Source organism: Mauremys mutica, chromosome 5 (assembly GCF_020497125.1).
Source record: "Mauremys mutica isolate MM-2020 ecotype Southern chromosome 5, ASM2049712v1, whole genome shotgun sequence".
Classification (NCBI taxonomy): domain Eukaryota; kingdom Metazoa; phylum Chordata; order Testudines; family Geoemydidae; genus Mauremys; species Mauremys mutica.
In genome coordinates, this window is record NC_059076.1 from 14,071,529 (window position 1) to 14,099,362 (window position 27,834).

The 27,834-nt window shown below is 48.1% G+C and overlaps 1 protein-coding gene across 1 annotated transcript in view; it reads right to left on the reverse strand.

Annotated features, from left to right (window-relative positions):
* Nucleotides 1–26,046, reverse strand: part of PARM1 (prostate androgen-regulated mucin-like protein 1) — a 49,299-nt gene extending 23,253 nt beyond the window's left edge. Inside the window, exon 1 of the mRNA XM_045019304.1 lies at nucleotides 25,918–26,046. Coding sequence (XP_044875239.1) covers nucleotides 25,918–25,972 — 55 coding nt within the window. The 5' untranslated portion in view covers nucleotides 25,973–26,046. The remainder of the gene's footprint in view (nucleotides 1–25,917) is intronic.
* Between the last annotated feature and the right edge of the window lie 1,788 nt (nucleotides 26,047–27,834).

Here is a 27,834-nt window from a genome sequence, read left to right on the forward strand (position 1 = left end):
CTTGTATTAAGGGAGAATGAAGTCCTTGGCTTGTAGCTGCAGAGCTCTATGTATATCTAACAAACTGAGTCTTCAGCCAGGAGCAAGTGCAGATCAGCAGATGGACCTGCAAACAGGAAGTGCCGTGGAGAGGTGGTTTATGATGGAGATCCACTCACTCTTCTTCAGCATGAGGAAATGGCTAAATAAAACTCTCCTCTTGGCAAACCTGAAAAATACTAGTACCAAGTGTCATTTTTCTTTACTCTGGTGGTGGGGAAGATTTTCCTATGCAGAAAAAGATGCAGGTTACCCCTGGATTCCAGCCCAGTACTGCAGCTGAACATTCCAGTTTCTGGAACCTGAGTTCACTTAGTGTCACACAGGGAACAACTGAAATCAATGCTGGCTCCGGCTGACAGCTATAATTTTTAGCAAAAGGGATTGTTCCCCTTACTCGCCTGATTACTCACTTTTGCTGAAAAATGAAGGGTAAGAATTCATTACTAGAGCCAGACAGCTCATAAGGCCGACTAATACAACATGAAATATTACCTTCATTGCTTAATTTGTTTGCTGGACACCAAATGCTTGTGCAGTACAAGTGGCAACTGCCAACACTTTCTCCTGCAATATTAGTAAATCTGCTAATGCCTGGGCCCATAATGTCCCAGCTGGAGCCACTCCCAGCTTTCTCTTGTCTCAGCGCAGTGTTGCTGTGAAGCTCTTTGGGATCCACCAGAATGGCTGGGCCACGTCCATTGTGGACAAACCCTATGAAATACATTAGCCCAAGAGGCCAGAAACCAGCTGTAAGAACTTACTCCCTTAAGATGTAAATGTTGCACAAACATTGGTTCAGTTGATAACTATCCTCTATAAAGACTGTTTGATTTTCAAAGAAATCATTGTAACTTCAGCATCCTCCTTTGTGAGAGCATTTGAGATTATTAAAGTAGATCAGCCCAACGCGCTCATTTAGGGTACAAGCTACTCTCGTGTAAGGCAGAAGGGGCTGGCATACAATTTTAAGCAGCAGGCAGCATTTCCTTGTTTAACACAGGGATGCTAATAGCACAGTTTACAGCAGGCATTGTTAGGTAGTGACCTCCTGTGCTAAAAATTGTCAGGAGGCCAGCTGGCTGAGTTTTTGAGCAACCTGTAAAGAACAGAATGCACAGCAATTTAAGGACTGGAAGTCAAAGGAAAGGATGGTACGTGAAACCCCTTGATGCTTTCATGAAGTCTTGAGCAACTAAGTAGAGGGAAGGGGATATTTTGAACAAATAACTGTCCTAAGACAGCAGAGGAGGGGTGTGTGTTCTTACAAGGTGTAGACCTCATGTATCTCTGAGAGGGAAGGCATTTTCTCCATCTTTCTGCAAGTTCAGGTTGCAGATCACCATGTACATTTTGCATTCACTTAAAGTGTTCTGGGATCAAAGGGCTGCTGTATCATAGCAAGTGTTGTTTAAGGGTGTGCATGTAATCACGCATGACCACCTGTTATGTGGAGTGTGCAGTGTTTGACCCAAAGTGCCCATGCACCAATTTCTCTGTTGTTAGCTCCAGATTGGTTGCAACCTCCCTGCTCACCCTTGGGAGCCCAGCTAGTAAGACATTTCACAAGGCAGGCTGGCATCTTCCCAAGTTTCTAACGAAAGAGGCATCTTCATTATAAGGGCTGTTACAAATGCTCCGTATAACGACGCTGGCTGTCTAAAACCTCACTTGCAGACTTATCTCAGAAAGGTGGGTGTCTGATGCTGTGTTAACTGAAAAAAGGGCTCTTGCCAACCAGTGTGCTGCTGGAGCATCGAAGGCCAAGGCACAGCTACGTGCAGCTCCCTGCTGCGTTGTGGCTGGCACAGAACCAGAGCTGCAGAAGCGTCTCAGCAGTAGGGTATGCGGCACAAATTAACTTCTGTGCAGGTGTAAGAGGAGAGCAGCCAACAATTGGTTATTTTCAAAGCAAAAGGAAAGCCAGTGGGGGAAGTGTGATTTCCCCTCCCCCCCCGGGACAAAATTACATTGCCTTATGTTACACACTCAGAATTGGGTAGGCATCTACAGGAAACACATGGGAGGTAAGCCAGGGCAGAATTTGGCCACTACACTTTGCTCATAATGCCAGAAATATTGATTAGATTTAACCAAAGGACCCTGTCTTGACGTTCTTGAAGTTCTGTTTCATTTTACACTTAGTATCATTTAAAAATAACCATTGTAAATCACACTTCCAGTTTGCTAATGGTGGTGCCTTTTCTAACCACTTGCAGAATTAGAAACCAGTTAAAGAGATTTCTTTTCCTTGATTGACCCCGGTAAGGTGCTATAGCACTTACTGTCACGGTTTCATTGAGCAGGGCAATAACTCTCGAGAGCACAGCAGTATGCTAGCCAGATACCCAACCTCACCCTGAAATAAAACGCCAACACAGGATGCTTCCAGCCTTCCCAGGAGTTCTGCCATAGCCACACCAGCCAGTTTATGTATTTCTAGAAGATACTACTCTGGATAATGTACATAGACTGGCCCATCTGTTTGCGCCGGTTTCTTACCAGTGGATTTGTTGCATTAAATACTGAACTGACTTCCTTCTACCAGTGTAAGAATGGACTGTTAACATCCCTGTTGCCTCCTGCGTACATAAGTTACCGTAGATGTAGGTGTATTGGTACCGGTTTGCCTCAGTTCTGTGCATTCGTGCTGCTGCTCAGTGTTTTATATGGAAAGTTGGATGCCCGAGATTTGAGGTAGGAGCCAGACACTGATGAGTCTGATGAATGGTTAGATCACTTTATCCCAAGTCTGATGTGTCTCATACAGCACCAGAGGCAACCAGAGTCAAGGGGCTACATCAGACTCCCCACTTTGTTTTGTTTGTTTCCCTAGCCCTCGTAGTTGCAGACGAGGGTAGCTTGAAAATGTGAATAGAGTGCACCTTAAAAGCTCAAACTAGAAGGGAAATTAAAAAAATCTATTAAAACATATATATGTATAATTTGCCCATCTTAGGCTTTTTTGCAGCCTGACTCCTGAATGTCTGGGGTTAGCAAGAGTGTAACTGCTTGGCTGGACTTTGGAGACGTGGGGTTGTACACGGCCTACCAGAAAGGGGCTCGGTCTCAAGTGGGGTTTCTAGGCCCTACTTTTACAAATCTCGAGAGACAGCCTAGGTAGCCAGCCACTGCCTCTATCCCTATGGTCACCTCAGAGCCCCTGAATCTGCTACAGTAGATTGGAAGTGCATGTAGTGGGAAAACATTACTATTGTCATGTGTCTCAGACAGGGACTGTGCATTTCTTAGGCTTCTTAAAGACCCAAGTCTTAGGCCTATTTAAGCAGAATTCTGGCCCCCTGGGAGGATGCAAATTGCTCCTGAATGGAGTTAGTCATAGAGTTTAAGGCCAGAAGGGACCACTAGATCATAGCTGACCGGTACAACACAGGTCACCAACATCCCCCAATAGTCTGGGGAAAAAGACCTCTCAGTGTCAGTGGCCAGAGCATCCACATTGTGACATCTACACGCACATAGCTTGACGATGGTTACGCTGGGGTGTGTGTGTGGGGGGGTGCGTACTGTCAGAAAACTTGTATATTTACTTAGTGCTTCCGCATGTGGTGCTTGCAGATGAGGTCAGGTGTGTAGCTCCCTGCAGATGTCTACATCAGGCTTCAAATGGGGAATAATTATAGCCACTTTTTTGTTTTTGTTTTTTTTTAAAGCTGAATTTAAAATGTTCATGTCTTAATATTTCATTGGTAATGGTTGGCAGCAGAGTCTTGAACAGTAGCCAGAAAGGAATAATAAAATCAAGCAGTCAAATATCTCCAAAGATGGAAACAATTTTTTAAGGCTTAAAAACAAGTAGGCTGGGCCAAAGGGAGTTAGGTACCTGAGGACTTCTGGTGTAAGATGAGCATCTAATTCCCTTAGGTCAATTTGAAAAAACTCACCATAATCTTACATTGGATCTCAAATGGGAATTGTAGTTGGCAACACAATGCAATTGGATAGGAAAACAGCAGTGGAGTAAGAGGCTTCTTATACGGTGTGCACATCAGCCTAAGCACCTCTGCTTCTTGCCAACGAGAACAGATAGTTTGATGCGGGCTGTACATGTGAACTATTAGGTTCCTTTTCTAGGTCATCTCTGCTGGAATTACAGTGACATCAGTCAGAAAAACCTATGCTTGCATTTCTGCGGACACATTATTATGCTCCAGGAACATATTGACATAGGTAATCTAACTGCACCTACACAGATTCTTAATCTCCTTTCCAATGTGTATATTACTTTTCTTAGTGTGAGAGACTGCAGCTTTGTGTAACCCTGGCCCTGGGCATGTTGAATTATTTTCACATACTTTAAGGGAATTTCCCTTAGCCCTGGTCTATGCTATAGACTTAGATTGATATAAAGTGTAGCGCTTAGGTTGATGTAGTTAAGTCGACTCAGTGTCAGTGTAAACACTGCATTGCTTACATCAACTGTTGCTGCCTTTCAGAAGCTGTCCCACAATGCCCCACACTGAGAGTTAAATCGGTGCAAGTGTTCCTGGTGTGGACACGCAAAAGCGATTTAATTACTGCAGTGGCTGTACATCGATGTAACTTAGGTTGACTTAATTTTGCAGTGTGACTTGATCTCTCTCTTTTGCAACGCCTCTGGAGATTCTATACCTACCAGAAACAAAGCTTTCTGAGCTTGGGTTAAAATGCTGGCTGAAAACTACGGAGTTAATTAGTGTGTGTGTGAGAGTGACTCTAAACAGAGTTGTACAAATGGCAAGTAAGGGGCGTCCTGCCACAGTAAACAAACTCCAGGTGATAAGGCAGTGACCCACTTTTAATTTTGTTTTGCTACCACAGCTTTACTAGTAAGTCACCCAGTCACAAAGTGAAACAGTTCTATTGAATGTAGACCCTTTTTCTGTACTGTCTGGGACTAGATGAGCATTTCCAGCTCTGAAGAGCTCTGTATCAGCTTGAAGCCTTGTCTCTTTCACCAACAGAAGTTGGTCCAAGAAAAGATATTACATCTCCCACCGTGTCTCTAATTTTCTCCTAACAGTCAGATTCTTCAGCCAAGCCTGTCCTCTTAAATGGATCCGTAAGAGGCAACAAGTGGGAATGCATTCGATTGTGGTGTGATTGCCTCTCCCCTTCTTGGGTAGTCTGCTGCCATTACCATGTCTATTTACAGTGCTAGGCTTACAGGGCTCTAGGCAGGGAATTCAAGAAACAGTAACACAGTGGTGTCAATATCAGGGTCGGCTCTACCATTTTTGCCACCCCCAGCAAAAAAAAAAAAAATATGGCCGCTCGGAGTGTACCGCCCCAAGAATGGCTGGAATGCCGCCCCAGGCACGCGCTTCCTCCGCTGGTGCCTGGAGCTGGCCCTGGTCAATATTATGGGTTGAAGTTACGCTCTTTGAGCCAAACCACGCAGGGAGTGAGATGACAGCGGTGTCGTGGGGACATACATACCATCAGGCTACCTACACTTAGTGAAAAGGTGTAGCATGCGCTTTGCACCTTCTGGCCCTGTGAATGTGACCTTTTAATGGGCTTTCCCAGCAGGAGATTTAATCCTGAGCAGTACTGAGATGGGCCCTCTGCAGTGCTTGTTCATGAGCCTTCCCGTATGCAACCTTTGTCTGTCTGTCCTCTCCAATGTGTGTACCACTGTCCTCTCCTGAAAGGAACATCAGACTGGATTGTGTAGGGATATTGCTTTACAAGCGTGAACACTCCCTGGAATACTGGGAGCATTTGATAAACAATTTAATTGAGTTATTGTGCTTATTAAAAGGATACAGATGAATCTGGAATGACTAATCCAGGTCAGGCTCTCTTTGCACATGAATAACTAGGAAGGTATTTAGTGCTGCTTGGAGAACAGCCTCTTAAAGTGTACAGATTTGTGACAGAACTATAGCTCAGCTCAACTACCGGTTCATTAGTGCATATTGACGATTTTTAGATGGCATGGATCCAAGCAGCAGCAGCCACACATCCTTTACTACCTGGTGTTAATCTAGGTGTGTTAAAATCAATATCTGTAGTGTCCTTGCAGATTCATTTTTATAATGACACCATGGAAGGGTTGTCAGAGAGAAGCTGGGTAATGTCTTAAAGATGGCTCTGAAGTAATAAGCTTTCACCCTTCACTCAAAATGAACACCAGGTCTCATTACCCAGACTCCTATTGGGGTGTGACATCTTTTTGTATCATTTGGTGTGCATGGATTTAAACAAGCCAAGTGGCTTTTTCACAGCCCTGCATAAAATATGGCCAGTGAAATAATGGCGATTTAATGCTCTGAATACTGCATGGTTAAGGACAGGAAGTAGTGATGCCATGAAGGGGATTTTCCTGGACAGTACTACAGTTGCTCTCTCCAGCATATGTGCTAGCGCGCCACTGGAGCGAGGGAAAAAACTCTACTGAACGTGAACAAATATTCATATTACCATGCAGATGAAATGGAAATAGAAAGTGTGTAATAATACAAACTCCATATATTCTAGGTGAAATTGGTCATGCTGCCTATAACGAACGTTGCCCATTGCTTCTCATTATAAGGCACTGTTTTCAGTTGCTTATAATTCTGCCAAACTTTAAAGGCAGCCCAGGCAATAGAATTCAGGCATTTCCTTACTTTTTTGAGTGCTTGATTTTTGCAAGCAGGGCTTAATAATGTAGTTTAATATAGACTATTGGACGAGGGTCGGGGAAGCTGAATCCAGGAGCAAGTAAGCACAAAGTCAGCAGCTAAAAGGTGCAGTCTAGCAAATACCTGGGCAGAACTACCTAATAAATAGTCTGTTACTTTGATTTATTGGCTAGCTGAGTAGGTTTCCCGTGTCACTGCTTTATGCTGCTGCATGGTCACTAGGTGATCTAAGTAATTTTTAGGGAGCCTTGAGCTCTCTGTATTTAAAAGAAAGAGATACAAAAATTCAAAGAAAACAAATGGGAGGGTGGAAGGGGTGTCTTTTGGGCTGTCCCATTTTCCCCTCTGTATCTGTGGATTAGGAGTGTAAGCAGGTAGGGGAAGGGCCTGCCTTATTTGCAAAGCACCTGGCATGCTGTAACACCCAAGGAGAGGTGTGTGTGGATGCTGTCTCTGTCACCTAACCTTCTGCACCTATCCCTGCAACCTCCCGGGGCCATCCCTTTCCCATTGCGACTGACGTCTGCAGATGCACAGAGGAGGCTGCCCCCAGAGAATCCACACTGGGTTTCGTTACTGACCCAGGTGAAGCTGGCACAGGCCCTGGGATGCTTACGCGGTGTCGTATGGTTTCCAATGCAGAGCAGGCCTGCCAAATGTCATGCCTCTTGAGTGACTCGTGTGGCAGGACCTGGCGGGTGAACTCTCATACATGAGACACTCCCCCCATGAAATGTCCTTTGGCCTAGGTGAAGGTGCACTGGTCTGGGAGCCATGAGATCATGGGTTCAGGTGTTGCCACTTCGACCAAGTGAGGTTAGTTCTGTGCAGTCCACAACCCTTATTACTGACCAAGGCCTCACATCCCTGTTCCAGGCATCATGAAACAATCATTCCCCCACCCACTAACTGACAAGGTCACTTGCGGTGGGTCTGTAATAGGACAGAGCAGAGCTTTGTTTCCTATCTATGGGCTTGGCTATCCTGTCTGTAATGGCTGCTCTACCCAGCTCACCGCCCTCTCTGAATCATGAAGAGAACACAGGGATATAGATACCCCATGTTCCGCTGCTGTCTCTCATGTCGTTGTCAGATAGCCCTCTGGCAAAGTCTGTAATGTGCCCCTCCAGGAGCTGGGCCACAGAGGAGAAGAGTCCTTTGCTACCACCTGCTCTTTTAAGGGCAAGAAGTCTGAATTGAGGATCTTAAGGTCCTGGGTTCAAACTCTGCTAACCACCATGTTGGAAAAACATATGACGTCATTACAGACTGTTGTTTAAAGCATATGCATCATGGGACAGAATCAAACTTGCACAGATAACTCTAATTCTGGCACTTAGTGTCTTGAGCACATGAGTTTGGTCCCAATGTTAATCTCTTTATATAATATAAAAGAACTCTTCCCAAGTCATGGTGAGGATCCAGCATTACTATAATCCTTGACATTTTATAACGTAGAACACATGTGGGACATGAATATTTGTTGTGTCTTTACTTTCTTAATGGGAGCCGTCCCTTTAAAAACAAGCTGGGGCACTTGGATTGTAGGGTATGTTTGCAGGAGAGGGACAGCAGTGTGAGGGAGGATAAGGGGAAGATCCTATGTAGAACCGGTGCCCCTGGCCCCAGTCTAACACTGCCCTATCCCCTGTTCATTGCTACACCGGGTCAGAATATTACAGATGATCGAGATGTTTTCCCTGGGTGTGGGATGCCAGGGGATGGGGGACTCGCACATCAGATCTGCTGCCAAGGGTGTGGGGCTGGAGCTACCCCTTGGCTACACTTACAAATTTGCAGCGCTGCAGCAGGGTGTGAAAACACACCCTCTCCAGCGCTGCAAATTGCAGCGCTGCAAAGCGCCAGTGTGGTCCAAGTCCCAGCGCTGGGAGCCGCGCTCCCAGCGCTGTCCGTTATTCCCCACAGGGAGGTGGAGTACGGACAGCGCTGGGAGAGCTTTCTCCCAGCATTGGCGCTTTGACTACACTTAGCGCTTCAAAGCGCTGCCGCGGCAGCGCTTTGAAGTGTAAGTGTAGCCAAAGCCTGGAGATTTTTGACAGAACCTGACCTGTGCCAGGAAGGCAACATTTGTCTACACTACCACTGTTGTCAATCGGAGGTGTGAAAAAACCACCCCCGACCGACATAAGTTTCACTGGCAAAAGCACTGGTGTGGACGGCGCTACATTGGCAGGAGACGCTCTCCTGCCGACACAGCTAGTGCTGCTCTTTGGGGGTGGTTTAATTATGCCAGTAGAAGAGCGGCTGCAAGGGAGACAGTAGAGCTGTGCCGTTGTAAGGTCCATAGTGAAGACATTGTTAATAAACTTATTTTTAGGCTAAGACTATAGGCTGAAGTGATTTCTAATAAGAGGGAAAGAGATGAAAAAAGTTACCAACTAAACATGGATTCTAGTGACTACATTTAACTTCAGCGAGTTACAGTCTTGGTCGAAGCAGGTTTCTCACCTATGTTCAGTTTCAGAGGCTTTCAACTCCCTTGGTTGAAAGGGGTGGTTTGCTCAGATGTACAAGAGCTCTGGCCTCTTGTTTTACGGATGCCATCATGGCTTTCTGTCCTTGCTTAGAGCTTCCAAAGTTCAATGACCTTGTTTCAGGAGGCAGGAAAGTTTCCTGGCGCTGCCATTTCCATCCCCCCATTGAGAGTGTTAAGTGGCCATCTTCCACAGTGATTTGCCGGACAGTTTTGTCTACTCTTCATGTAAATGTAATTTCATTTGTGTTTCTTTGCTCAATTCACACTGTAGACCCCTCCAAACAGGAGGAACCATGTTCTAGGGTGGGGTGACTTGAGCCTTGCCTGACAAACACATTTTAAGAACATATTTCCAGCACATTTATATTTGTTCATATATCACCCATACATACACTACACCATAATATTTGGCAATTTATTATGGTACCTTACATGATACCTTTTAGATACAGAATATGACCATAGTGAATTGGGGCAAGGAGTATGTCAGGAGATATGTTACCCTCTGCCAGTTGGCACTGAGGGGCTCGCTGATTCACACTCATCTCATATGTTGCAACTGCAAAATCAGCTTTTTAAACAAGAGCAGATGGCTGCTGTATCTAAATGGCCCACTGCTGTCAACTCTTTCAAAGATATGGACAATTTTTTCTGAATCATTCTTGAATGCCTTATGACCGGACTATGACAAAAATCTGCAACTGCGCCCTACACCTCACATCAACTCTCACCTACTCATGCCCCCACATTGACTAGATCAGATGAAAGGATAAAGTTTCCACAATAGAACAGTCTCAGCTTTCAAATAGCAAAGACCTATTTGACCACCAGCTAAGCTCTTGACTTGAAAAGTAAACAAGGGTGAGACCCCAGAGAAGACCTCAGTTTGTTTTCCACTCATGCGTTTGCACAACAAAACCTAATCTAACAGGGTTTACTTGCAATCATGAAGGTCAAACAGCATCCCAGCTGCTGCAGAAATTAAAGAACTGTCCTTTAGCTATTCTCTGCTAGACTGTCTGAAATCACTAACTTTCCACATGCATTGCTTTGTAAACAACCTACTGTACACACAGAGCAAACCAAGCCAGGCTGCTCCCACAATAAGTAACACAAACTCTGGCTATTTTCCAGTAAGAGCGGATGAAGCTAAATTCAGCTTTGCACTATGGAACACACCAACCACATTTCACTGGGTGAATCAACTACTGAGGTTAGACTCTCACAAGCAATCATGGCTAAGCCATCCAGTCTCCTCCTTGCAAACATAAAGTGAATGTTTGTTCTTTAGTTCTAAATGTCTCTTTCCTTTTTCAAGATATTGTTATACAGATACTTCTATCTGAAATCACAATGGACTTCAGACAATGGAGAACGGATGGTATCTGTTCTGGAACTGCTGTACTTCTGTTCTGGCAAAAGCATACATCTCGTCCTCAAATGATGGTCATATTCTTAAGGATCTTCCCGAAAGCTGGAGAAACGTGCAGTTGCTGGTCACCCTGTCCCCTACGCAGCCAGAAACTTCTGATAAGGGCACAGTGTGAAAAGCCACCGTATTAATGGTGAACTTTTGAAGCTACTGAATCCTTACAGCCTCCTGCGTGCTGAGATCTGGCATCCTGTCACATCGCTATATGCCAGCAGCACAATGGCTTAAGTTGATTTTTGAACATAATGAGGCTGCTGGCTCATTTTGTAACCCTTTATCTCAGCATGAACTCTGCTCTCATTAAGACAGATTGTTTACAGCATCAAATCTTTCTCCAATGATGATTTTCCTCCCCAATGAAGAGCTCTCTTGAGATGCTGGACTTGTTGCATTTCTTAAGTCTCTCTTGCCTTTACAAGCCAAAATGGGCTGAATAATTAAAACACATGTTTATCCCACAGGGATTTCAGCAGCTCTTGTAACCAGAAGAGGAAATAATTCTGTAGCTCGTGGCACCAAGGAAGGAGAGGAGTTATTTAAACTAAAGGACAACAGCGGAACAAGAATAAATGCATATAAACTGGCCGTGAACAAATGTAGGCTCAGGGCCGACCTTAGGGAAAATTGGTGCCCCAGACCTCATGGGTGCCCGCCATTGCCCCTGGTCCTCATGAGCTCCCCAGAATCCCTTCACTCCGAACCACTGCACTGTGCCCTCTTAGCCCCTAGCCCCTGCACCTCCACCCCTAAACTGTACCCCCTCCTGCAGCCATAGGGGGAAGTGACCTGGATGCACACAGCGCTTGGTGTTGCTCCCTCCCCATACAGCCCCCTGGGGAGGGTGGAGGAACACTGGGCAGGGGGCGGGGGGAACAGTATCTGCCTCACTGCTCACTTCCCCCTCATGTTCCCCCACTAGGAGGAAGCAGGCAGAAATCTGGCCGCTGTCCTACATGGTACTCCCCTGCTAGCCCGGAGCAGCTTCTGACTCCACATGGCACCCTGGGAGGTCACCCACCTGGCTCAGCCCTAGGGCCGGCCTGCGTAGGCTGGAAATGAGAAACTCTCTAACCATCAGAGGAGTGAGGTTCTGAAACAGCCCCTCCAGAGGAGGTGTGGTGGCAAACAACCTAACCAGTGTTAAGCTGAAGCTTGCTATGTTCGTGAAGGGGGATTATATGATGGGGTTGCCTGCGATAGCAAGCGACTGGACTTGATGACTGAGAGGTCCCTTCCAGTCCTATGTTCCAGAGTGGTTGGTCTCTAAACATACCTGAAGTGTCATCGCTTTGAATGTTAGGTAGAAAAAAATACCAGTAAATTAAAAATTAACAGCTGCTGGATCAAGAACACGACCAGCTGCTGAACTGTAAAATCTGAGGTAAAGAATATTCAAAGCGCCGAGGGCTAACGCTTTGGGAGAGAAGTAATGGCAGAGACAAAAGTTTCTAGTTTCAAAGGTAGAAATGGTATAATGGAGGCCTTCTGCTTCCCCTCTCAAATGGAGAAATGTGATCATTTGAAAACTTTCTCAGTCTGCTCAATGCACACTTTAGTGTCATCTTCCTCCTCCAAAGTAATGTCCTTGGTGTTGTTTAAAACTTCAAAGACTGAGCAGGAGCAATATATCCTAGGAGTCTTTTGGTTAATGAATTAGGCGAAAAAGAAAAAAAAAAGGCAATTCTTTTTGTGGAGCAATTTTTGGGTTAAACTAGAAAGCACCTGAGAGACATACTGTTCCTTTTGAGTATTTTATTTTCTAAAGCAGGGTTGAGACTCACAACACTCTGTTGGCCTTTGTACTTCTTAGATCCAATCTCCAATGGGAGGACTCCAGAAGTCAAGTCTATACTTAGAGATTGTGACTCACTGTCTTCCACCATTAAAATGGGAGTAATTAATTTTCAGTAACCATGAAATATTGTTGAGCCAATTACACTGTAAGAATTTTCCAAAGAATAGGTATTGTGTGTTGTTAAACCTGCTGGCATTCATTTATTTTACTATAAGGGGAACCAAGTTAGAGTTTGGCATAAGTCATTCTTGCTCAACAACAATGCTGCTGTGTTAAAAACAACAACCACAAAAACCTTGCAGAATTAAGGCTCACTCCTGCAAACAGTCACACAGGTGGGTAGTGCAGGTAGATTCAGGCCTTATGTAGTTAGGGTAGAATTGCTTTCTCCTTATTAAGATAATTAATTTATCTGATGTCCTGAGTTTATGAGTTGTCCGTAACCGATGCGGGGAGCAAGGTGCAGTGCTAGAGGTGAACCCTGCTACAGAGCTGTGAAGTCACGGAGTGGGAGTGCTGTGTTACGGCCTGCTAGTGGATTTTAAACCTGGCAAGCAAATTCTGTAGTCAGTAAATACCTGCCTGGCACCTAGTGGGAAAACTGGCACACAGACGTCAGTCCAAAGTCTTGGGCAAGTCCTAGTGCTGTTAGTGGTTCTTGAACAAACTGTTCCCTTTGCACGTTTACTTCTGGACTGTGAGGAATGCCACTGAGTTCTATGCAGTTCCACTTATTAGGACTCATTCAGGGCAATGCCTGGTGGAAAACATTTGCAACATCAGCTTCTCTGTTTCCTTACTACGAGCTTTGCACAATTGGACAGATTCAATGGTGCCTCATGCATATGCGCTGTTCATTTATTAATTATACCCTCCTTCTCAATAGGAAACAAATACAAAACACATGGAGGTGGTGAGGTTCAACCCTGCTCCAGCGGCTGCAGCTGATTTCCCTGTCTGCACCCTGGCGGGGTGGGCTGAGCCCAGGGAGGTTCACCTCTACAAAAGGGCAGCTCATGCTCCACTGTCCACCCTCTGCCTTGGGTGCACTGCTTCCATTTGCAGCCCGAGTTCCCTGTGAGCTTGGCTGCTGCTGGATACTCAGGGGAAGTACTGACGAGCACAGGGGCCCTGGGGAAGTCTCCCCTAGCTGCCTTGGGGCTTCCTGCCAGCATGGGAGTTGCAGATCCTTTGCACCACTGACAATTCGCCCTGCTGGACTTTACCCCACAGCCTGGATTCCCAGCGGTGGAATGTGGCAGAGAATTGAGCCCCTTATAAGCCCAATTGAGCCTATTAAAGGTAATCGGATTCTCACGGTTTTCAGGAGGCACTGGAGTGGGTTCTCTCGGAAATGTGGCCACATTAAGGACTCACCGCTCACTGTAATGCTGCCTCTAGGATTGCTAGAACTTCAGTGGTATCTGCAAACAAGCACCAGCGGCACCGTAATTACCACAACAAGCTGGGCACACACCTTCCTCCTCCACAGTCATTCACATGCGTCTGCAGGGCCCGATGCAGCAGAGAACCAAACAAGTACCGTGTATTTTCGATGTTCCTTATAACACGCTTACAACCTCTATGCAAGCCAGCGGCACTTTTCTTCTAAACATGGCCGTATAACCAGGGGCACTGGAACAATTTATATAGTGGCGGTGCTGAGAGCCACTGAACCAAACTGTAAACCCCGTGTATGATGGAAATCCCTTCACGCCCGGGGGTGTGGCAGCACCTCTGCGTATAACATTTTTCAAAAGGCAACCGGATGTGCTCCAAGAGAGGAGGCTATAACAATCCCTAAGGTATTATGGTACTGGGTGGCCAAAGGGAAGGAAGCATTGCTGTGGAACAAGAACAAAGCTCACACTTGTGCCATTATTCAGAACAGTAAAGTGAGGTACGCTACATTGCAAGCTTGTGCTAACCGGCAGCCGCTCTGAGTACCAGGCACCGCTGATTAAACTCACTGGCTGAGCCAGCTTCCTCTGCGCGAATCTCACTATAAAAACAGGTAATGGCGCCTCCTCCAAGTTATAGGCTTCATGGCAGTGGTGGACAACCTGCGGCCCGTCAGGGTAATCCGCTGGTGGGCCGCAAGACAGTCTGTTTACACTGACCATCCCTAGGCACGGCCGCTTGCAGCTCCCACTGGCCATGGTTCGGCATTCCCGGCCAATGGGAGCTGCGGGAAATGGCAGCCACCCCATGCCGCTCCCATTGGCCGGGAACGGCGAACCGCGGCCACTGGGAGCTGCAGACGGTCAATGTAAACAAACTATCTCGCAGCCCCCCAGCGGATTACCCTGATGGGCCGTGTGCGGTCCGGGAGCCACAGGTTGCCTACCACTGCTTCCTGGTTAGAGCCCCTCCCAGGCTGTCTTTCCCTAGGCTTCGCTCTAGTAGTGTGGGATGCAATTAACTGAGCAGCGGATTTAGAGCACTTAAAAAACAACCAGGGAGCTTGATCCTCCTCCTAAGGCAGTGGACGGCAAAACTCTCATTGACTTCAGTGGAAGCAGAATTGAACCCCAGTGGAGCTAGCCAGCTGGGTTTATTTTGCTGACCTACATTTGATTCTCATAAACTACCCACAGTTTCAGTGTGTGAGAACAGCAGCCACAGTCTCATCCTGGAATCTTGATTGATGGCAGTGATAGGCAATGTGGTTCCTAACAGATTTCAGACAGCTCCGGCTGGCCTGCTTCTCCAGCGACTCACGTTACCCAGGCACTGAACTGAAAATGAAAAGGGTGGCGCTCATACTCCTCCCACTTCATTGACACACAAAATGACAGCACACTCTGTAGAAGGGACAGGTTTCCGTAACACCATCCTCCCTGTGTGCGTTTATAAGCGATGAAATTAACAACACTGACTTCTACCTTATAGATTCAGAGTCAACCCCTTACTGTCATGGACGGGGTAGTTGGCATTAGTGAAACAGGCAAAGGTTGCTGAACTGAGCTTGGTTCATATTTTTGAGGTTATCTTGACGCCTGTTCAGGTTAAAGAGATTCATTTCTTTGCAAAGAAGCGAGTTTTGATTCTGGAGCACAAAACACAGCCGGGGGAAAGCATCGCAGCTGGCCAATCCTCACTGAGCAAGCCTAAGTCAACGCTTGTAGCACAGAGAAAATGAGGAGCAGAGAGAGAAGCACCCAGTTCGAAGAACATGCAGCATTGCTTAAATCTAAGGGTAGAATATAGATGCGATTAGGCCAGGAAACATCTAACTTACCCAAAGGAATCTCTTCAGACATCTTGATACAGGTCACGAGGAGGAGTGCACATTAGTAACATGGTTGCGTACTGCTGACAGAATAACAACGAGCCAAACCTGTCGGCTTTGCTAGAGCACATCTATTGACGGCACTGGGATATGATACTTGCAGAGGGGAGCAGGATTTGGCTCCGTAGCCAGCTGAACCCCCTTTTCTGAAGGGCCTGCTCACGTACATGGCATGCGTGGCATGTTACAAATATGAGGACAAGGTGCATCACAATTAGCAGGGAAAGGGAGCAGAAGGGGTGGCGGTATTGTGGCAAGAGTGCTGTAGCACAGCTTCCAAGTTATCCTTGCCTAGTTTGGAGTGAGGCCAAGCAGGAGTGTATCGCTAAGTGCTTCCATTTGCAGGAGGCCGGTACTGAAAACTAGAGACTCCTCTCTCTGCCCACACCCAGCTCTCTCTTACCCTGCATTTTCACCAGGATGGATGCAGGCATGCAAAGGGCCTGAGACTTCCCTCTATTCAGTGCATGGAGCGATCCCCGCACTGAACTTTACCCATACGCTCTCACAACCGCCTGTCACGAGTGTGAGAACGCTGCAGTCTTTTGCTATGGGTTATATTCTGCACAAGGTCTCACAGGACCAATGCTGAAGTGGAATAGCTGGAGAGCCTACGGTAGCTCTTGGGGTTAAAAGCCCAACCCTCTGAACATGACTCTAATCCCACTGGGTGTAACTAAATGAAGCCAAAGATCAAGAAAGGACCTATTGACTCCGCTGTGGCACTTGTAGGGGTCGACCACATCCAGTGGAACATTGCATCCTCTCCTGGCTGCCTGGATTATAGCAGCTGCAAACTAGAGTATCCTGCAACCACCAGTCTTTGAAAATTGGATCATGGTGGGGAAGTATTGAGAATGGAGGAAGTGATCTGCTTGACACAGCAGCCCTTTGATGATCCATGCCTTCCTTCCATCAACCTGTTTCTCAGAGCCTTCCCTTTCTACTCCACAAGTGTAAAGTGCATGGTTGAATAAATCAACTAGACAGTTTGGAGCCAGATGCAGTTGGTGGCAAGGTTGACAAATGCCTACCAGGCTGCCTGCCCATTTTGTAAACCAAGAGTTGAAAACACTGTTTGGTTGAGGAACTGACAGAATGAATACATGAGGAGGGATGAAGGGTTACTCCCATCAATCTGATATTTGGTTTTTAAATAACTCCTGAAAAGCACATTTCTGTCCATTTCCCTGACAAAATATCAAGCTTCTGTCCCTGACATTTAAAAAAAAATCTCTTCTGAATTTTCTTTTTCTTTTCTTTTCTTTTTTTTTTGGAGGAATGAGAAATGTGTATTCTTCCCTTGCCCCAATTTTCCTCATTCTCAAAAACAAACAAAAGGTGACAGCGGTGGCAGCAACCAATTAATTATTTGGGCTTAAACTTTCCAAACAAAGTTCACTCCTGGACTGAGAACAAACCTGCCAAATTTAAAACAGAGACTGAAAAGTTACAAGCAACTAAAAATGAAACCTTGGAATGGAAACAATTGTACAACCTTAATTAGGCACTGCTGCACCTCTGACAGAAATGTTTGTAAATCTACCTATAATTATGTGAACATATGTAAACACAAACACAACAGGTTCAAAATATGCTGTGCACAGTTGCTGCTGGCTTTCAGATTTCATCAAGTTCCACGCAACTCTAAGTTTTGAGTTAGAAATTGCAACAAATGTGGTTCTTCCTTGACCATGCTAAGTTTTGTGGAAGTAGTACCAGTGAGTAAGTGTTTGTTCCAAAGTAGTGCCACACCAACACAGGGGTGGACACTTGTGACATCAAAGCCAACAACTGACAGGACATTCCACTGAGAAGTTATAGCAAATTGTTGCATTCATGTTTGTGCTGTGGTATGGCAAAGCAGCCAAAATTTAACACTAAATATTTTTTTAATGCTAGTTTTGACTATGCCTAGAAACAAAGGTAGAGGCTCACAATTATCTGTGTATATAAAAGCCAATGCCATTTACATATTCTGCAGCTATTGTATTATAAAACCCACGCAGATAGTATTGAGAGTTCTCATATCCTTCCGCGCAGAAAAGGCACACAAGTCTACACCCTCCATGAACCAGAGCCGAGCCTCTGCTTTATACCTGCAGACTGAATTTTGCAAGTAAACAAATACGATATTAAACCCAACCAAGTATTTCCTCACAAGCTGGACTTGTTCACTTTTTTTGACAATGTACTTGGTCACACTTGATAGTACATGTACTTTTATAAACCCTCTTTAAAAGAGTTAACGATTAATATATGCTATAAGCATGTCAGACATGAGCAGTACATGTTATAGATAGCTGTAAGCATGTCAGTAGAAGGTTCAACATGGTTATAAGCAATCTGTTGGACTTTTACCTATTAACCATTAGCAATCTAATCCTTAAACCCTTTATAAAAGACTATATGTACCCTTAATATGAAGTGTGAATCATTGTAGCAGATTTGGTAAATGTACTGAAGTCTAGTGCAACACTGGAAGCCGTTGTCATCGCTGAGCAGTGCGGGGAGCCTGATGTTTGAAAGAATTACTGGGTTTCTGAATTAGCAAGCTTGGCTTGACTGAATTACTAAGTGTTTTTCTGCAGCAGGGAAGAAGTGATAAAAACACCCGCCAAGTAGCAACCACACTTGAAACTGAGCTGTGTAACTTTAGGGCTGAATTTCCAGTCTCAGCAGTAAATAATAGGGAGGCTGCCTATCTCCTGTAAAATGGTCCTTTGCTTTAAACTCTACAGCCATTTTCTGGTACTAACTGCCTGCTGGGGACAATAGCAAAGCTTTTTCTCCTGACTCTAAAGGGTTGGGCAAATCTACATAGCAGACCGTAACTTCACTTCAAATCATGTCCTGGCTTTTACAAAGCCTTTATCAGTGAAATGTGGATAATATTCCCCAGCTGACTGGAACAGAGGATTAGCTAATGTCTGTATTGTGTGGAAGTGCCACACTGTGGGATTGAGCCTGCCAATGCTTCTGCACGAGTAGCTTTACAGACAGGGACGTCCCATGGAAGTCAATGGAACTCCCCCATCAGCGAAGTTGCTCACATGCAAAAGCATTAGCAGGATCAGATCACTTATATGGTTAAGTGTTAAATATTCTGACTCTTTCGGCTGTCTCCACACTACAGTCACCAGTGAGGTAAAAATGCAAAAGGACGGGGCAAGGATGCTTTGCCCTTTTCACTACAACCTGACAAATGTCTATTGTGTCCTTGTGTTGAAGGGCTCGAGGGCATGCACCTGCTTTGCCGTCCCTCCCCCGGCAGGCTCCAAGCACTTGAACCGAGAGCAGGGAGAATCTCTCCTGTGCTCTCAAGGACTTCCCAACCTCTTCCCAGGCAGCATGGAGGAAGAGCTGGACCTCGAGGGGCAGGGCGACCAGATTGAAACTAGGTGCCTGGGGCAGGAAAGACTGAGGCTGGAGGATGAGGAGCAGAGACTGGGACTGGCTGGTCATAGACACTGGACAAAAAAAGAGAAGGGGGTGGGAGATGCAGGAATGGCTGGGCAAGGATGCGGATGAGACGGGGCGTGGTGACTGGGATGAGACGAGACAGCAGGGAGGACACGACAGAGACAGGTAGGAGGGGACAGGGCAAAAAAGATCAAGCTTGGGGGGAAATGGACAGAAGACTCTGTGCCCACTACAGCACACTTCCCTTCAGAGCCTGGAATGGACCCCAGGATTCCTGAGAATCACCACTCCATGGCTGTCAGCAAATATCTGTGAAACTGTCTCATCCCCCCTCTGGTCCATACAGAAGGTAACAACCTACTACTTCTCTCAGTTACTCCAGAACCTAGAGTAGGTACAGGGAAAACAGTGGGCCTAAGCCCACCTATAGCTAAAGGCCATCCCCTTGGCTAGGGGAAGGAGCCATGGACCACGGCTACAAGCAACTATGGAGGACAAGCAAAAAAACAGACAGGAATGAAGGTCACAGGGCAGAAATCAGGTGAACACAAGGGGACATTTTGCAAAGAGCCCCTGACAGTGCCCACTGTTCATCAAAGGCATCTAGGGAGTCAGGGGACATTGCCCAGAGAAGCTTTGCTCGGAGACGTGACTGTACAAGGAGCACTTGAGATTCTGGGGTCTGATTATCAGAAGTGCTGAGCAACTAAGTTCCCTCTAAGCCGCGTGGCCGCGCAGCAGGCTATCAAATGCTGCGTGGGGGGCAGAGGCGTCTCTCCCCCATAGCTGCCGCGGCTGGGGACAGGCATCTCTCCCCTGGTCCCGGAGCTGCTGCAGCCGGGTAGAGGTGCCTCTCCCCTGGCCCCCAGCCCCAGAGCTGCACCAGTGGGGAGAGGTGCTCTCCCCCGGCCTAGGGCTGCTGCAGCGAGAGAGGGCTGGAGGGCGTCCTCTCTCCCTGGGGCAGCCTGCACTCCAATCTCCTCATCCCCAGCCCCACCCCAGAGCCCGCACTCCCCCCACAAACTCCAACCCTCTGCCCCAGCCCTGAGCCTCCTCCCACACACCAAACCCCTCGGCCTCACCCCCACCACACATCACCTCCATATTGGTGCACATAACAAAATTCATTCTGCACATACATGTAAAAAACTTAGAGGGAACATTGCTGAGCAATTGCAGCTGCAACCGCAGTCACTGGGAGCTGTGCTTTGAACATATAAAGTGCTATATAATGCTACGTTCTCTGAAAAATCAGGTCTTAGGCACCTGAAACTGGGCACCCAAAGTCAGCGGATAGTTTTGACCTTAAATCATGTCTCTGATTCCCATGTATAAAATGGGGCAGATACCCCCTCATATCACACGGCTGTTTTAAAAATCAATTAATATTTATGAAGCTCTGTAGAGATGAGCACCGTAGAAAAGCCCATGTGTAAATTAAGAACTGGCTTCAGAGCAATAATGATGCAGTAAATTAAGGCCTGGGGCCACACAGTGAACAAGGAGAGAACAAAACAGAGAATAGTTGTGAGTGAATGCTATCCATTATGTGCACTGAATGAGACAAGGGTCCCGGGGAATTTCCTGACTTTTGAGTGCTCGACACTGTACCCTTAAGGTTCTCTTAACATAGTTTTTTGTGTGCATGCAATTTACACATATGCACCTGTCTTGGAACAGAGGTGATCAGGCAGCATGCAAGCAATCCTTTCTTCCAGGGATCTCAGTGTCACTGATTTCTCCTTCACTGGGGAGCTGACCTACAAGGCTTTGACGTCAGCTTCCACTCAACAGAGGGGAGAACAGTGGTGGTGGAACAAAAGGCGACCGCATTCTTCCCCTCCAAGATGGTAAATGTGTCATGAGGCCAGGGCTGGTGCAAGGATGTTTCACGCCATAGGCGAAACTTCCACCTTGTGCCCCCCCCAGCTAACCACGCCCACCTGCCCCTCCCACCAGAGGAGCCCCCCCGCAGCAGCTAACTCCGCCCACCACGGCAGCTAACCCAGCCCGCCACCCTCCCACCCAAGGAGGACCCCCCCCCCCCGCAGCAGCTACCCCCCCTCTGCAGCTAACCCCGCCTGGGGAGCCCCCCCCCCATTCTGCGGCAACTACAGGGCCGGCTCTACAGTTTTCGCCGCCCCAGGCAGTGCACCGAATTGCCACCGCGGGCGGTGGGGGCAGTCCGTGTGCCCTTAGGGCGGCAGGCACGTTTCCGCCGCGGCGGCAATTCGGCGGCAGCTTCTATGTTTAGCTGAAGCCACCGTGGACAGCTTCAACGGGTAGTGATCAATGGTTCCATGTCTAGTTGGCAGCCGGTATCAAGTGGAGTGCCCCAAGGGTCGGTGCTGGGGCCGGTTTTGTTCAATATCTTCATTAACGATCTGGAGGATGGTGTGGACTGCACCCTTAGCAAGTTTGCAGATGACACTAAACTGGGAGGAGTGGTTGATACGCTGGAGGGTAGGGATAGGATACAGAGGGACCTAGACAAATTAGAGGATTGGGCCAAAAGAAATATGATGAGGTTCAACAAGGACAAGTGCAGAGTCCTGCACTTAGGACGGAAGAATCCCATGCACTGCTACAGACTAGGGACCGAATGGCTGGGTAGCAGTTCTGCAGAAAAGGACCTAGGGGTTACAGTGGACGAAAAGCTGAATATGAGTCAACAGTGTGCCCTTGTTGCCAAGAAGGCTAATGGCATTTTGGGTTGTATAAGTAGGGGCATTTCCAGCAGATCAAGGGATGTGATCATCCCCCTCTACTCAGCACTGGTGAGGCCTCATTTGGAGTACTGTGTCCAGTTTTGGGCCCCACACTACAAGAAGGATGTGGATAAATTGGAGAGAGTCCAGCGGAGGGCAACAAAAATGATTAGGGGGCTGGAGCACATGACTTATGAGGAGAGGCTGAGGGAACTGGGATATTTTAGCCTGCAGAAGAGAAGAATGAGGGGGGATTTGATAGCTGCTTTCAACTACCTGAAAGGGGGTTCCAAAGAGGATGGATCTAGACTGTTCTCAGTGGTAGAAGATGACAGAACAAGCAGTAATGGTCTCAAGTTGCAGAGGGGGAGGTTTAGGTTGGATATTAGGAAAAACTTTTTCACTAGTAGGGTGGTGAAGCACTGGAATGGGTTACCTAGGGATGTGGTGGAATCTCCTTCCTTAGAGGTTTTTAAGGTCAGGCTTGACAAAGCCCTGGCTGGGATGATTTAGTTGGGTTTGGTCCTGCTTTGAGCAGGGGGTTGGACTAGATACCTCCTGAGGTCCCTTCCAACCCTGAGATTCTATGATTCTATGAATTGCCGCCGCCGCGGAAACGCGCCTGCTGCCCTAAAGGCACACGGACTGCCCCCGCCGTCTGCGGCGGCAATTTGGTGCTCTGCTTGGGGGCAAAACAACAGGGGCTGCCGCCCCTTGCAGATTGCCGCCCCAAGCACCAGCTTGGAATGCTGGTGCCTGGAGCCGGCCCTGGGCAGCTAACCCCGCCCCAGCTCACCTCCGCTGAGCACGCCGGCGCCGCTCTAATTCTCCTCCCCTCCCAGGCTTGCGGTGCCGACTGGAGGAGAATTAGGGCGGGGGCTGTGTGCTCAGTGGAGGAGACAGAGTGGAGGTGAGCTGGGGCGGGGAGCGGTTCCCCTGTGCGCCAGCCCCGTTACTGCGGGCGGCCCTCCCCGCCAGGGGCGGCTCTAGGCACCAGCAAAACAAGCTGGTGCCTAGGGCGGCAAAATGTAGGGGGCGTTCCCTGCCGCCGGGGGGGGGCGGCAGGCTGGGCCGGCGGACCTGCCGCAGTCATGCCTGTGGGAGGTCCACCGGAGCCCCGGGAGGACCGGACCTGCCGCAGGCATGACTGCGGAGGGGGCGCTCCTCCCGCGGCTCGGCTGGACCTCCCACAGGCATGCCTGCGCCAGCTCAAGCGGAGCCGCCGGACCCGCGAACCGTCTGCAGCCGCGGGAGGTCCAGCCGAGCCACGCGGGACCAGCGGTCCCTCTGCAGTCATGCCCGCGGGAGGTCCGCTGCTCCCGCGGCTCCGGGGCGCCTCCCGCGCATGACTGCTTGGGGCGGCCAAAAACGTAGAGCCGCCCCTGCTCCCCGCACTCCCCGCCCCAGCTCACCTCCACTCCGCCTCCGCGCCTGAGCGGGCTTTTAGGCGCCCTCAACCACTAGGCGCCCTAGGCGGCCGCCTAGTTTGCCTAGTGGTTGCACTGGCCCTGCATGAGGCCCTGTCCTACTCCTATTGACTGCTGTGGAGGCAGAGTATGGCCCTTAGTCTGCTATAAAGCACCATAAACGTTTACAAATAATTGTAGTACTGGTAAGTCAGACCTATCTGCTTCACTGTTGAGACTGACTGGAGTGTCTCAAGCCACTGGAAAACCATTAAGCGCCGCACAAGGTGTCCAGTAACCTTATTAGGACAGATGTGTCCATTTGTATGTGCCCCCTGGTTCTGATGGCTCACCTGCTCCGTAGCCGCTTAGCGTCACGGGGGCTATGTTAACAGAACTCCACATGGCTGCTGCTAGCCCCAGGACGGCTGTGCAGAAAGGGTGTGGGGGCCGGGGGATGCTGCCTGGAGCTGAGCTACAATTGTAGGTCCCTACAGGGTTTGAGATGGTGCTTCCCCACCCACCGCTCACTCCTCCAGTCCCCTGGCCCTGACTCCAGCTGCACAGCGAGGGCTCTGCCAAGCCTAGGGCGAAGGGGCGACAAAAAGCTTGGGTCAGCGGCGTAACCAAGGCACCTGTGTCAAAGGGGTGGGGAAAGCCAAGCGGAGGAGGCCCCACCCAGGCGAATGCAGTTAACAGGGAAGGGTGTGAACAGCAGTGTCTGGCAGCGTTCTCAGAAGGAGAACCGTAAACTCCAGCCGTAAACTCTGTGGTTGGACTTTCCTTCCCCAGCATTCAGGGATGGTTTCGTTCAGGCCTCTCTCTGCTAGCAAGTACTGTAAAAACAACCACCACCACCCTGCAGCAGCTCTCAGCCATATGACTTAGTGCTTAATACCTAGCTCGCTTCCCCACCCCCCGTTTTGTCTTCCTGTTCTATGCAAGGTCATTTTTCAAACACCCCCCTCCCCCTTTTACAGTGCCTACCATTGTACCGCTCGGAAAAGAACTCACTCTCACGGACAGACTGCAAGGGCTGTAAAAATACGTAACAGAGGGATATCGGATTGTTTCTCCTTAAATCAGGTCTGTACTCCTCCAATAGGCAGCCAGCTTTAATGCAGACAAGTCTTTATCAGCAAACAGAACGTGACATTTCGGGAACTATTATGAATGGGAGCAATTTCTGCTAAACTATGGTTGAAAACCTGAAATCTTTTTAAGCGGACTGAAGCAATTATAAAGTATATTGTAGCATTTTTCTCTGACATTTTGTGGTGTTTTTTTTTTTAAAAGCCACAAATGCTGAACTAGCCAAACAATATGTTTCACTTTTGCTTCTTCCCAAAGTAGCAATGGCTAGATGTATGGGTCACACGTTTTCACCATTGCAATGTTCATTTCCCAGTATAAATATAGCCCATTGTTTACTGATGGATTACAGAAGCTCAACTGTAAAATCGCAGGCCAGTAAGTAATAATCCATTCTTGCTGTGTGGGTAAAGTAATAATCGCCCCTCTAAAACCAGATCCTATCGTCAACATGCAAGTTTCACATTCCAGATGTTTTAAAAAAGGGATCTCTAGGCATCTAAAACGCAGTTACATCAGAGGAGCCGTGATTTGTAAATCAGGATTGGATGTGCTTATAAAGGATATACCCTCGGAATGATCTGGGGGGAGTTCTATAGCATGTGTTATACAGGAGGTCAGACTGGATAATCACAATGGTCCCTTCTGGCCTTAGTATGTATAACTCTCTAGGGGGTTCTGATTTTATTAATAGATGAATACACAACAAAGGGAAATTGACTGGCATGCTTTGCATTGACAAGGTGAACTCACCAGGTAGTGTATAAAGTTGGGATAATCGGTAGCACTTCCCAGGACCACCAGAGGCAGGTCAGAATCATCCCTAACCCATCCCCTCCAGAGTCCAGTTCTAAGTGCCTCCCCGCAGTCCCCTTCAGTCCAGCTGCTTCCACTTATGCATCAGATGGTTATGGCCGGGGGAGCTTCCTAAAAACCCACAGCTGGTGGGAACAAAACTCTCAGCAGCCCAATCACCTGCTTGGCCCCAGCACCTTGGCTGAGTCAGCCAGGAGTACAAGGAGTCGCAGCCGGTCTGAGCCGAATCAACACAACAGTGTGTGTGTCGCTATCTGAACAACACCCAGCCCCAGATAAGCGAGTCACTGGACTCGAGTGCTGCCCTTAGCTCATGAGAAGGGCAAGGCACGGGCGTTATCAACCTGCTGCCAGGCCCGGGCACCCGGCGTCATTGGCTGGGTTTCCTCGCTCCGGGCCCGGCCGAGAAGGGAACAGGGCTGAGTGATGCCAGGGGATGAGCCAGGGCAGCGTGATGACACCCAGACATAGAAGCCAAAAACCGGACTGTCCGGGTAAAACACACCCGGGTGCCAAGCCGAGGGGGGGAGTCCCTGCAGTTCCTCCCTGTAGCATACCAGGCAAGCCTAGCCCCACTCCCCAGGAAACTATGGGTTAGGGGGTTCGGGGGGGCTGGAAATGGGGGTGCTGGGAGTGCTGGCCTGAAGTGGTTTCCACGATATCCAGGGGTCACAGTTTGGTTCAATGGCTCTCAGCCCCGCACTGTATAACTGGTACCCACAGCCCCGGGGGGGGCAGCCCCACTCCTGCCCCCCCGGGCAGGTGGCCCCCGCCCCGCGCCCCCTTACCTGCCGCGAGGAGGAGGAGGAGGAGGAGAAGGGCCGGGCGAGCCGGGCAGACCATGGTCCGCGGCGGGAGAGGAGCAGGAGCAGCCGGGCGAGAGCGGGGCGCACTCAGCAGCTGCAGCCTCCGCGCGTCTGCTCCGTGCCCGGCCCCTCCGGAGGCTGCTGCCGCCGGGCCCTCCCCCGCCGCCCAGCCCTCTCCGGGAAACGGGCCCGCGGCGGCCTCTGCTGGACGGTGCCGGCCCCTCTGCGCGCGGCAGGTGCCATTTGCGGGCTCGGGCAGCGCGGGAGCCGCAGCGAGTCCGCTCTCGCCTCCCGCAGCACCCCGGTGCCTAGCGCTTCCCCCGCCCCCAGCAGCCGGGCCGAGGGGGGCGGGGGGACGGGACTGGAGCAGGGGTGCCACAGATCTGTGCCCCATTGCGCTCGGCGCTGTACAAGTGCAGGGAGAGAGGCCATCGCTGCCCCCACAGGGTTCACAATCCCACCCCACAAGACTGGGCTGAGAACTAGCTGCGGGAACCGGCCCCCTGGACAACTTCATGGTACCACCGGCTCCAGGAAGTCACAGTGCGCCAGATGCTCAGGGTTAAATGTTTTAGGGATGTCTAGTAATCTTTAGCAGTCATCTCCTGTGACCAAATGCACCCCCTAGTCACACTCTGCTTTTGTACACAATATGCCCTTGTGAAGTGTCATTTGAAAAGTAATAACTCATTGGCCTATAATGGTGAAAGGTGTGTAAAGCTATGAACATAAACTGAAATCATGACAGAAATGTGTTTATTACCAGACAAATCTGGGGAGTGGGTAAGCTTGTTCCTCGAAGACAAAGGACAAGCTAACACCTCTAGCCAGGTGTCAGCAATGTTGACTTGTCAAGTGGTTGTGTATCCAGGGAACAGGGCTGGTTGAAAAGCTTGCTTTTAAAAATCCAGGGTGTATTGCCTTTCCGCAAGACCAAAGACTAGGAAGGGGAGGAGGCATTTGTACTTTCATAAGGGAAAGCTTAAACTACATAGCAGTAGAGAATGAAGACATAAGCCTAGACTATAAGGCCGTTGAGAGCCCCATGCAGAAGAATAATATTTCTTTAAGGATTTATAACCCATGTGGGAAATTAGAAAGATTGGCACTACAAGAAATAGTGAAGAATGCTAAAAGACCATATATTATATGTGACCTAAATAGTCATAATAAATTGTGGGGACGCAAGATAACTGTTAAAAATGGCTTAGAAAAGTTCATCAATGAAAACAATCTAGTGGCTTTAAACAATGGCACCCCAATTAGAGTTAATGCAGCAGATGGTAGTTTTTCCTGCATAGACCTGGGAATTATAACAAGTACATGTTACAAGTACATGTAATTATAACAAGTACAGATATTGCAAGTATATGCAACTGTGAAATAGATAAGGAAGAAGGAATAGAGAGTGATCATTTCCCTATACTTACTATTTTTCCAGGGTAAGGTTGAAGATAGTGGAAAATAACCCGCCTGGATTTTTAAGAAAGCTAACAGGGAGCTATTTACAAGCCAATGTACTGAGTTTGTGAATAATCATTGTGTAAGTGATAACAGAAGAGAATTTCAATGATAATGTAATAAGGGGATTACGGGCAGCAGCTACTGTAGCCACACCTAGGATACAGAAATATCCTCAGACTAAAAACTCGCATCCATTGTGGAATGAGGAGTGCAAAATGGCAGTTAGAGAAAGGAACAAAGCCTATAAAAAAGTGAAAAATATGATGAATAGTGAAGATCTAATGAAGTAAGAAAGAAGTAAGGCAATAGCACAAAGAATTATGAAAAGATCAAGGAAAAATAAAAGATTTAGAGGAAGTACTGAGGGTGGATAAACAAAGATACCAAAACATCAGAAATATACAGGCACGTTAAAAGAATTATTGGAATTCAGAC